We start from the raw sequence: 12,917 nt of genomic DNA, 5'->3' as shown, positions 1-12,917 counted from the left end.
AGTGTCTGTGAATGCTTATATAATAAGTAATACTTTAGGAATTTTAAAAATTGAAGCTTATAAAATGAGTAAGTAAATTCACCATTGGGCTGACAGCTAGAAAATCGGAAAGTATGTCTTTAATTGAACGAATTCTTAAAATATACAAGAACTTAAAAATATATGTTTAGGGCTGAGGCTATATCGTCAGGTTTGAAGTGAATGCTTACCTAACACTCACAAGGTACTGGGCTCAGTCCTGTCACTACAGCACCCCCACCCCGCCCCAGTCCAGTAGTCTCTGGTTTCTGAATAATCAGATTCATTCCTAAACTTACAGTTTTAAAACTATCTTTTAAAAGATAGTAGAATTAATTTATAATTCAATTTTATGATGGATTACTCAGCACTTTCTCTACCTTACCAATTAGGAAAATTAGAATTCTGTTCTTAAAATCTTAAGTAATTAAAATCCTGTATTATTAAAGGTTTTTTTTTTCTTGGAAAGTTGAATTTTTAAATGCATGTGTTTGAGATAGTCATATTATAATAGAATTTAAATGGGTATATTTAGAGACAGTATTTTAATAAATACCAATAGCATTCCTGTAAGTGTTCTTTTCTGTATTAAAACTAAGACATTTTTTAAAAAGTTCTTTTGCTTTGTTTTCTGACTATTTAAGTTTGTAAACAAAACAAAAGGTTTGCTATTGAGAATTCAGTTTCTTTTATGCTTAAGTAATAATTTCTAATTGATTTCATTTAAATTCTCTAACTGAATTCTCAGCTTGCTAATAGTATTTCATAAAAAAACTAATGGGGTAACTTGTCTTGTTTTTATTGCCGCTCCTCTTTGCAGAGGACTTGAATGATAAGAGCATTTAGGAGTCGGGCTCTGAGTGTGTTTCTGTTAATTATGAGATGTACAAGATTATAGCAAATGATGTGCCTGGAAAGGGCTAACATGCTGGTCGTAGCTCCTTCACTGTTGTCTCATTGCATTGGGGAACCTCGATTCCTCTCCTCCCCTCACTGCTCTCTCCCATTCCTCTGTCTCTTCCTCTTCTAGGGAAGAATGAAGCTAAAGAGATCACTGTAGAGAATTATTAACACAGGAAGACATTGTTCTTTAAAAGAATATTGAGTTTCTAGGCCTTGTACTTTATTCTTGTCTAGTAAGTTTTAAAACCATGTGAGTACTTAAGGTTTCAAGTTAAATAGTCCTTGCATAACCTCAGTAACCAGCAAAAGTGCTGTGTATTTGGTTAGTTTATGAAGCACACAGTGTGTGTAGTTTAGCAAGCCTACTGACTTTCTTTGACATTGGCATGAAGAAAGCATCATTGTAGCTTTATTGTAGTGAATATTTTATGAAACTACAGTGTATAAATGCCAGTTAAGTGCTGAAAGCATTTAGATTGTTTATAGAAATAGAAAATATGTGCTATATGCTTTGCGTATTAAAATTTATGCCATGTCATTCCCAGTCCTAGAAAAAATAAAGTAGGTTTGAAGTTCTCTTAAAGTTTTAGGTGTTTGTTTAAATCACCCTTTTGGTCCCCCTTTTCCACCATTAAATTACCATAGATTATAATTAGAATTAACAAATTTATAAATGGATTTTAATTTTCAAGATTAAAATTTCTTTACTTCCATGTTTCTTAGTACTAGTATATATTAAAAATATAGGATGTGTGTGTATACATATACATACATACATACACACATATACATATACATACATACATATACACATATATATATATATGTATGTATGTATGTATATATATGTAGTACATACAGTAAGTACTGACCTAACAGTGTTCACAGTGGTGTCTGCAGGCCCTGTGTTAGATTTCCTTGTATCTTTGCTGCTTTTGCTTTATCTCTTTTGCTGTTCATACCTTTGTAGTTCTCACTGTTCTTTACTTCATATTTTTTTATTTTTTGTCAGGATACTCAATGCTGTAGTTTGTTGCTTCTTACCTGGTTTTGCTTTTAATTGGAAAAAAATACAATATGTCTCATTAGCAATTGTTTTTTGTTTTTTACTGAGTTTGATAATCTGCATTGCTTTTGTTGTTTGATGGGTAAATTCCAAATAAGAGCTTTTATTTAATAAATGTTTTCTTTATTTTTTTTATAATTGTTCTCTTAACATTTCTTTACTTAAGAGGCTTTTAAAAATGTTCCAGTGTCCACTAATCCAGAACAATGTATTTCTCCTTGCAACATTTCAAATGAGTAGAGGCTGTCAATAAACCACTCAGAATTTTTGTCAATGCATACTTCTGACATTAGTATGTTCTCAGTGTGACCTTGTTTTAGGTAATTGTATGTATTTAGGAAAGAGAAAGACTGAAAATAGCTATAGTTTACCATGCTACCACTTGGGAATTGGGATTTTAAGTTTGCTCACAACATTCTTCATTCTGTATTTCTTCTTAATGTCTAATAAGATAGTATCTCATATCTATAATCTCTTTGTTTAAAATAATCCTGAATGCTTATAGTCTTTGTTTCAGTGTCTGAACGAAGAGTTTTCTTTACTTTTCTTAGTGTGTGTAACTATTGGTATTTTCAAGTTTCCCAAGTTCTTTAGATTTTCTTTCATCTCTTTCATTTGTTGGCATAAATACTGTTGAGCAGCTTACACAGTATTTTTATTTTTGACAATCAGTTAACCATTACTTCCAGGCATTTGAAATTTGATAATTTATAAGTAAAAGTATATAATTTATGTATAGGATATAACAATGAAATTGAAGGCAGTATGATTACCAAATACTTGGTTGTTTATTTTGTGATTATAAAACATCATCATCCAAAAATGAGAAGAAATGGATGTCTTTAGCAACTTAGCAGTTAACTTGGAGAACTAAAACATGCTTGAAATCACAAATATTGATATCAAATAGAAGCATGACAAATTAGAACAAAGTTACTATGTCTGAATACACAGTTGTCAGTTCAGGCTGGATGATCCAGGTTTTTTTCTTATTTTTAAAAATTATATTGAAATTCTATGTGAAAAGCTAAATAGAGCTAATTAGAAAGAATCATATATTAAGAGGAACAATGTGAACAAAATAAATATTGATAAAATAGTGTAGGAAGTTTTTAACAGATTGTAATATATAGTGAGGCAAAAACACAAGCTGAGGGAGATTCACAGTAGTGTCAGGTAATCTTGTGAATGGACATTGTGAAATATTGTGGTGGTTTTCTTAACTGCAGCCTAACAGCCAAGGCAATAACAGTTTTGTTGCTTAGAGGTCATATTTCAGAGTAAGGAGTGGGGAATTTATGAATGAGAAAACGTATGTGTAACCCTTGTTTCCTGTCTGATAGAGGGCTTGAGTGCAAGGGAGTAAAGTGTCAGCACATGTATTCAGATGTTCAGGCTGAGTTACTCAGACAATAGTGGCATTATTAATTGAAGTTCACGAGGGTAAAGAGAACATTGGCTTTTTTTAAGTTCATGTTTATTTCTTGTGGTAGACTTCTTGCTATGGAAATGTCCAGCCAGCATTTGGAGATATTGACTTTGAGGCTCTAGAAGTTCAGAACAGAAAGGCTATAGTTGTGCCATCTGGAATTGTTTCTTCATTTAGGTAGAAGGTAGTATAGAGAGTTTAGAAGTAAACTTTCAGAAACTCTGTTTGGGAGAGTGGAAAAGAAAAGAAATCAAAAATCCCTGTGGTGTTTTTGACAGCCACTATTTCATTTTCAGAGAGTTGGGAGGAGAATAAGTTCCCACAGAATTCCAGTATATTTGAAGCTGACTTAATTTACTTTTATAATATTTTTATTTTGATAAAGCTGATTCTTTAACAATCATTCTTAATATAATTTCTATTTTAGGTAGTAGCTTGACTTACTACTTTATCCCATAGCAGGCATTGCAGTGTTGTCTTAAATGTAGAATTTCTTTTCAATTGCTATCTCTTGTTCATGTGTAGTGATCTTAGTATAAATTAAGGACATTTTAATATTAAAATCAGTGACAACCTTTTAACATACTTTGAAGGTTACTAGGTGGCTAGAATATGGAGAATGTTAACAGATTATCTTTGTTTAAACTATAGGAATGATCGGAAGGTATTGTATGTTCAGTATATTGGATAATTTTTTAAAAACTGGTCTTTACTGTGGAGAACATGTGTGTGTGTGTGTGTGTGTGTGGAGTGGGGTGCAGTGTAGGTGTGTAAGTGTAGCTTTGTGAAGTTGATTCTTTATCTTCCACAATGCTGATCTCAGGGATTGATCTGGTCATCTGGTTTGACATGGAGCCTCTTCTCCTGTTGATTCATCTCAGCCATGTCGTGTGCATCCTTTTCTAACTTTTCCTAGTGTTGCTTTATGCACCGAGGAGGCTTTCCTAAGTACACATACCTCCTGCTCTTTGATTCATTTGGAGTGTTTTATAGCTCAGTGGTCCCTTCCAACTTAGTGGAATAGGTAAAGAATAAGAAAAATTTAAAGATGGGAAAAACAAAGTAGCCTTGGATATAGAATTGACATACCTTTTTAACACGGTGATTCTGCATAATTTCCTTCCTATCCTTCATCTTTGTGTTTCTCTTGAGGTCTTCTACAAGGGCCTATTTTCCATACCAGTCAGTCTAGCCAATTGACATAATTAGATGTTACAGTTTTAGGCTCCATTTTGGTTCTTTTGATATACATCAAATCCACATTTATCTAGGATTCTGAATAACTCTTGAGGCACATCATGATGTTAGATCTGAGTAGGGTTCTAAATGGCTGTTTCAGTGCTCTTCACGTTTTCACGGCCACAAGATAGTTATTTACTTGTCATTACCTCTTCTAACAAGAGTTTGACACTCATTTCCTAAAAACACTTCCAGGACTTAGTCCCATAGAATTTTCCAATAAGAGATACTGTTATAATAGCTTTATCTTCTGGCTTAAAAAAGCAGAATATGGTAATTGCTAAAATATTACCTTTTTTATTGACTCTTTGAAATTTTTGCCATTCTTGGCTAATATTATTTCATGAATTATCTTATCTGTTCTTTACTGTTGTTTAGTGTGAATGGGTTTTGTTAAATAGTCTTTATATATGTCCCAAAAATGTATAATAGCAGACTAGAGGAGCAGTTATTCTAGAAGAATTCTTACTTATTTTAAAATTTTGTCATTATTACTTTGTTTTGTGTGACTATTTTATTATAACATTAAATAAATAAATCATGCATTATTAAATTTTATGTTGACTTATTTTTTTAGGTAGAACATGTAGACCTTAAATATTTTTATATACATATATTTTTATACAAATATAGTGTTTTGTTTCCCTTGTAAGTAAGATTCATTGCTTCCTAATTACATACGTATATTTAAAGTTATAAATCCCTTGACTGGTTTAAAAGAGAATTCTTTTCAGAGAAAATAACTTTTTTTCTGGTTGAGTTTGTCAGTCATAATATACATTATAAAATAGAAGCAACTAGGGTAGTCAGTCTCTTAGTTGCTTTTTTTTTTTTTTTTTTTTTTTTTTGCTGTGATTAAAGACCATGAGCTAGGCAACTTCCAAAAGATAGAACAGAAGGTGAAAGCTTACATAGGATCCACAAGCACAAGGCAGAGGGAGACAGGACACTATCTGGAGTAGCATTGGCTTTGGAAACCCCTCATATTCTAATATGAGCCTGTGGGTTTCATTCTGATTCAGGTTACCTCATTCCACTTTCTGACCACTATAGGCTTGTTTCCACATCATAATACAAAATGAATTTTGTCCAACTTGAGAATCCCAGTGTCTTCCGTTTTCCAGGCTATTTAAAAGCCCAAAGGCTCATGATACTCAAGATGCAATGTAAAATAAAAAAGCAAATTGTATATTTTTAACTAAAATAATACAAAATATACATTACCATCCCAAAAGAAGGAATCAGGGCATAGTGAGGAAATACTGGATCAAATTAGGAACCAAACCAAGCAGGGCAAATGCCAAATTTTATAGCTCCATGTCTCTCATGCCAAATTTTATAGCTCCATGTCTCCCATGTCAAAGGGCTTAGATGGTTCTGTTCTTTCGGCTTTGCTGACTGTAATACACTTCTCCCTCTGGAGCTGGTGCAAACTCCCTGTTCATAGCTCCCTTTGGCAAATAGTACTGCTTTCTCATCTCTAACATCTGTGGGTCTCTAACCCAGTTCGTATCACAGCTTCTCATGTTAGGCTGTACAGGCCTAACTGTGCAGTAACCACTGTGCCACGTGCCTGGTCTCCATGGCTTATGTAGGACACAGAGATAATGCATGATTGTTGTTTTAGAGGTTTTTAAGTTCATTTCAACAACAAAATTCTTTTGGAAATCTAACTGTATATGAATACACTGATAGATATCATGCATGAGAACTTGAATATCCCAACCACACTCCTTTCCCCAAATTAAATGCAGTGCGAGATTTCTAAGGGAGAGGATGCCATGCTCAGGAGCACTGTCAGCTTTCCTTTGTCATCGCTGAGTGTGACTATGTTCACATCCTCCCTCAGTTGACTCACAGAAAAGTGTAGTTCTAGAAGCAGTTATAAAGTCTTTGTCCTTTTTTTTTTTTTTTTTCATGAAAATTTTGAGTGAACTGAGGACTAAAACATCTTATTCCTGGCCCAGACAATTTCCTAAAGTTTTGATGTAAAACTCTTTTAGAGAGAATTTTTTTTTTTGTAGTTTTGTGTAGCATTTATTTTCTTATAAAAGTACTGAACATTTAAAATGTGAATCGTGACATTTGTACTTAGAGTCTTTTAGTTCTGGCCTATGCTATTTGGCTTATGTCTTCAACTACATCGGGAGAACGTAGTTCTGACCTTTGATTTTTGAGCTGTTTTAAAGTGGTCCTTTCCTCTGCTGTCTTACTTTCAAGTTCCTTTATGCCCAAGAAATTATCGTAGCTCATTAATGAATCATTTATCTTATCTGGTAAATTATTAGAAAAGCTTCCTTGTTTTCTTTAATAATTTTGAGGAAAGCTGCTTTCTTCTCTGTTAAATCAGCATCGGGATATCATTAAGTATTGTACAAATATATTTTTTTAACTTCAGTGATCCAAAGGCAAGGTTAGTTGTCTTTTCGAGGTCATCCTATGTGTCGGAATTTAGATTGGTGTTTCTCTTTTGACTGAAGTACTTATTTTTCTTGAGAGATTAGTGTGACTTCTGCATTTTAATTCCTATGTTTCATGAACATCTGCCTTCTGCCAAATTTTTAATACTCAAAAGTTACTTCTTTCTTTCCAAGCATTTCCTAGAATGTAACCAATTAAGTTCAGTTTGTTCTAGATCAGTGGATACCGGAACAGAAAGGAGGTATTTCTTACCTGATAATGTGTGTGTTCCGATTCTGCTAATCCAGAAATCCAATCACAGTTGTTGAAAATCATCCTTAGTTATTATTGTTTGGGAGTCAACTCCCTATTTTAGATGTTTCTGAAAATCAGTCCCTAGATATGCTTTAGATAGGGTAGAGTTTTTACCTCTTTCAGAATACTGCTAAAGAAGTTTTCAACTGGAACATAGTCTGAAGAAGCACTGAGAGCAAAAAAATCAGAGTGGTGATTGGCCACCTCTGTTTGATTGACAGGTTGCAGGGAGAAACCCATTCGTTCTGGATTAATGGAACTGGAAAACAGAAAACAATTATCAGGTAAAAAAACCCTTTTCTTTAACCTTTAAAATTCACCATTAGAAGATGATTCAGACCACCAGGGAATTTTTTTTTTCTAAACCAAAAAGAATAAAATTTAGTGTCTTGTAAGGAGTGATCTCTTGCTACAACTTCTGAGTGTTACCAAAAAAAGAAAAAGAAAAAAAAAAATGCTACCTTTGCTCTATGTTCTTAGCCTTTACAGAAAGGGCAGCAATGAATGGAAATAGATGGAATGTATGGTTCAGTTATGTTTTAATCTGGGCAGATTCTCGGGGTGGGAGGAGAAATCTGTGTATTTTTATTTTCTGAGTTGTGTCTGGTCTGTGACTGGGTTCTTGGTTTTTTAATGTTGTTAATTTGGCATTTTTCATGAATTTGCACAAATTTTCCTGTACTCTGCTTATTATACTTAATCTTCCCTCTATCAGGATGTTTGCATACTTTTAAATCTTTCCATTATAGAATTCTAGTAACGGTAGTACCGCCTCTTTATATTTTAATGGCAGTTTCCTGATTTTTGGTTAAATGTGTTTCAGATTGAAGGACAAGGACATGGTGCAGTGTTTGACTGCAAATGCTCCCCTGATGGTCAGCACTTTGCATGTACAGACTCTCATGGACATCTTTTAATTTTTGGTTTTGGGTCCAGTAGCAAATATGACAAGGTAGTGTATGGCATATTTTCCTGTTTCTTAAATACATGGGTGTCTGGGATTATATGTTTTACCTTTGGAGTGGGTGAGTATGCCTATTGTTAAAAGTAGAAAACTTGGGGCTGGAGAGAGAGATGCTCAGTCGCTAAGAGCACTTGCTATTCTTTGAGAGGACCAGAGTTTGGTTTTCAGCACTCATGGCAGGCAGGCAGGCAGGCCAAAACTATAATTACTGCTCCAGGGGATTTGATAAGCATGTGCACTCATATGTACATACCCTTATGCAGACACACACACACACACCCCTATACATTATTAAAAATTATTTTTAATATCAGCTCAAGGAGTCCTATCTTAAAACACTCAGGAGACTTGTTTTTAGAAAGCAGTATAAGAAAAACATATATAAAGTCTTTACTATAATTAAATTGTAATTAGTTCAAAAGGAGCAACTTTTTACATATCCCGTTAGAACAATCTAGATTTGCGTTTGTAACTTGTGATAAATTACCTTGAATAGAAGTTAATACCCATAAAAGGATGTTTCAACTTACGTGAAATGCTATATTTACACAGGTAATATACACTTATGTAGGATAAAATAGCCTTATTTTTTCATGTGGTTCTTGAAATGTGTGACCTGCTAAAATTTTTGTTATTAAAGATTCTTTAGGACTTGTTTTTAAAATATTTAAATGTTTTCTCTGTAGTAGGATGAATAATTAATTCATATTTTAATGTATTGAAAATTAATCAACGAAGATTTTAAGTTATATAAGGGTTCAATTATTTCATAATAATTTTACATTATCACAAATGCTCTAGAGACTGCTTTTATATTAATATTCTATAATTAATATTTTATAAATCTTGAGTATAGCTCAATATTATATCACATGTTTGGAATGCTTGGGATTCTATATTCAATCCCTCTCAAATACAACAACCCTAATCATTTAAAATAGAGTGTATTATCTGAAAGTAAGAGTACCTTTGGATGTCTTATGCCTAGATGTAGTTTTACTTAACATTTACATTGAAACTTTTAAAAAATGCATATGGCTTGTTACACTTGTTTACAGAGAAAACAAAGGCAGTACGTTTTAATTTGATAAGCAATGAAGTGATGTGTTTAAAATTAATGAAGATCTTTTTGGTACCTTGAATCCTTTTAATTCTGGAAATTAAACACATAATACATGTTCAAACTAAATCCTAGTTTCATACAGTTCTTTAAGTAACTGTACCATAACTTGTGGCACAGTGTTTGGCTTTTTTTTTTTTTTTTTAATTTAAGCAATTTCTTCATGATAAATTTTATTTTTCCAGTATTTTATGGACCTTTCTTTTTACAGATAGCAGATCAGATGTTTTTTCATAGTGATTATCGGCCTCTTATCCGTGATGCGAACAATTTTGTGTTAGATGAGCAGACGCAGCAGGCACCTCATCTCATGCCTCCCCCTTTTCTGGTTGATGTTGATGGAAATCCTCATCCATCAAGGTACCAGCGATTGGTTCCTGGTCGTGAAAACTGCAGGGAGGAGCAGCTCATTCCTCAGATGGGAGTAACTTCTTCAGGTATGCCTCGGGTTTCACAGGAGTCAGGTCTCTCACAGATTGAAAACTTGGGTAATCTTTGTTTTGAGCAGATGGAAAGTTTTCCAATAAATAAATATGAATTGCAATATAATTAAAACATTGAAAATTTGAATCAATGATTTTGGTTCTTACCAATGTCTAACCTCAAGGAATTAATAAGATTACCTTTTTACTTCATTTATTCATTTAGCAACATTTATTAAAAACCCTCTGATCTGTTAAGCCAATTCAGTAGGAAATTTGGTCTATGCTCTCAAAAACTTAGTTACAAAGATAAATTAACAATTATAAACAAATATATAGTTGTGATTGTGATTGATGTTAGTAAAATTAATAATAGTAAAAAATGCCTAAGCTGGGCTGGTGAGATGGCTCAGTGGGTAAGAGCACCCGACTGCTCTTCCGAAGGTCCGGAGTTCAAATCCCAGCAACCACATGGTGGCTCACAACCATCCATAACGAGATCTGACTCCCTCTCCTGGAGTGTCTGAAGACAGCTACGGTGAACTTACATATAATAAATAAATAAATAAATAAATAAATAAATAAATAAATATGCCTAAGCTAGATTGACTTCATGCTGGACTGTATTTTCAGAAAAGATCAACTTTCACTTTTTAAATTTGAGACAAGATCTTATTACATAGGGCCACCTGGCCTGGAACTCAATATGATAGTCCAAACTGCTCTCAAATCACGGAGATCTCTCTGCTTCTGCCTCCTGAAGGCTAGGATTAAAGCATGTGGTAGCACTTCTGGCTAGAAGCAATCAACTTTTAAAGATTTTTGTAAGATAGGAGTAAATATAAATAGTGAGCTGTTTCCATGAAGTCATGGAATATTGAAGTCAAGTTGATTATTGAATGATTGTTAAAATGTGGACAAGGCGTGCAGACTCTTCTTATCATATTCAAAAAATATAGCGCAGACTGACTTATATTGAAGATAATAATAAACCTGTAAAGATTAAACTAGTTTTGTCATTAGGGATGGTATTTTAGAGTAAAAAATACTTGTGAAGATACTATATACCAGTTGTACAACTTGTATACACTTTTTAATAGCTCTACACTTGTGTAATAGGCAGAACGTCTGAATAGATTGTGTGCTGAGTGAACAGTGAGTTTAGGGTCCTATGAAACCGAAGAATCACATGTCGTGTTATAGCATGTTATACAATTGGGTGTAAAATTGGAATACATATAGACATATAGATAAAAAGTGCTGGTCCTTAAATTAGACATGTCCAGCATGCATGGATGATAAGGAGAATAGTTTCCACTACCACATATAGTATAATCTATTATGTAAAGCTAATATTGCTTAGCATAGTCACAGGAGTTAAGAATAGTACCAGCTGACAAGTAGTCATATATTCAAATTCTAGAACTTTTACTTTTAGAGAAGTACCATTCATGGGATTAAAATTTAAGTTGTTCTCTTGGAGTACAATTGGCAAGATCAGATTTTTCCCAGGTAGTTTCCTTACCAGGGGTTTTAGGCACAGAAAATTAAGGAAAAGACTTTTTTTATTCAGTGTTACTGTAGTTGTTAGTTGTTACTTTTCTTCCATTTTATAGCTTTTAAGAAGCTTTCATACATATTTAGTCATTGCATACTAAACATTTATGAAACATAAATTTTATAGTTGTATAATATAATTAATTAGAGATATTTACTATATTTCTGACTTTGTTCCTGATTTTAGAGTTAGTGCTAGATACCTTTATTCTCCCTGAAAAATACCCAGCAGTAGCAACTTAAACAGGAAATAATTACCTTAAGGCTTCTAACTTCTGAGGGTCGCATCCATGATAGCATAGTGAGTGGAGCAGCGGCATGTGGGTTGCACGTGTTCCTGTGGCTCAGAAAGAAGCAGAAATAGCCGGTTGTACTCAAAGGTGGCCATTATTACCGTTAGCCACTGTTACTCATCTAGGTCTGCCAGCAAGGTTCCACGATACAAATCCAGACTGAGCTTTCAGATCATGAGGCTGAGCTAGATAGCAGTTACTAACTGTGGTTCATCAGAGAACCTTCTCCAAAAGTACCAAATGGAACAAAACCTAAAAGACATTGGCATCATTGCAAACTATCTGTTTGTAAATTTAGATTTATGAAAACTTATTTGCTAAATATAGTAAAGCTAAGGTAAAACTAAATGTAGCTATTTTAATAATAAGTTGGTTTAAGTGGAGTTTTCTTACATTGATACCTAAATATACTTCTTTAATTGTAAACTTAAGGTAAAACAAATTATTAGTCATTAGTGAAATATGATCTCGCAATGAGTCAGGAAATTGTTGTTGACATTTGACTTTAGCTCTGTCTGTCTCTACATTTTAGTTTTGTGACCTAGTCATGTTACTTACCCTTTTAACTACAGTTTTATGTAAAAAATAACTCATATAATGGTATTTTTTTAAAGACTTTCTTTTTTCTGGGAGGAGAGGTTTGAAACAGAGTTTCTCTGCATAGCCCTGTAGACCAGACTGGCCTTGAACCCACAGAGATCCACCTGCCTCTGCCTTCTGAGTGCTGGGGCTAAAGGTGTGTGTTACTACAGCCTGACTTTTTCTTTATTACTATTTCATTTCAGAATATTCTTGGAGTATTCTCTTTATAATTCATGTTTACCCTATAATTCTGAACTGATCAGACTTTTACTTACATACATATACACCTAATGTTAATTATTCCATTTGTTACTTTCATGGAAATAGTTTCATAAAAAGATTGATTTTATTTTTAGTTATCTTTATGAAGGAGAGTGGACTGGTGTTTGTGATTGCCTGTGTACAATCCCCAAGGAGCTGGAGTTAACAAAGGTAGTTGTGAGTTGCCTACTGTGGATGCTGGGAATTGAACTAGAATCCTCGCAAGACTAGCACAAGCCTTAAGCCACTGAGCTCTCTCTCCAGCCCCGAGATTGAACATTATCTGCTTGCATTTATGCTAGATTTAGGAAATAAAACAGAAAGTATGTTGGAGAAAATACTTACTGA

General features: G+C 33.5%; 1 protein-coding gene across 4 annotated transcripts in view; it reads left to right on the top strand.

The window, feature by feature from the left end:
* The window catches only part of Phip (pleckstrin homology domain interacting protein), a 114,715-nt gene that overhangs the window by 53,329 nt on the left and 48,469 nt on the right, over positions 1-12,917 (top strand). For all 4 annotated transcript variants that reach the window (XM_029481609.1, XM_029481607.1, XM_021173412.2 and 1 more), the window contains 2 exons: positions 8,194-8,322; positions 9,666-9,891. In XM_029481609.1, coding sequence (XP_029337469.1) covers positions 8,194-8,322; positions 9,666-9,891 — 355 coding nt within the window. The remainder of the gene's footprint in view (positions 1-8,193; positions 8,323-9,665; positions 9,892-12,917) is intronic.

The sequence above is a fragment of the Mus caroli genome, chromosome 9, assembly GCF_900094665.2.
Source record: "Mus caroli chromosome 9, CAROLI_EIJ_v1.1, whole genome shotgun sequence".
NCBI classification, from domain to species: Eukaryota; Metazoa; Chordata; class Mammalia; order Rodentia; family Muridae; genus Mus; species Mus caroli.
The sequence above is the reverse complement of the archived record's forward strand: the minus strand, read 5'-3'. Positions and strand labels throughout refer to the sequence as shown.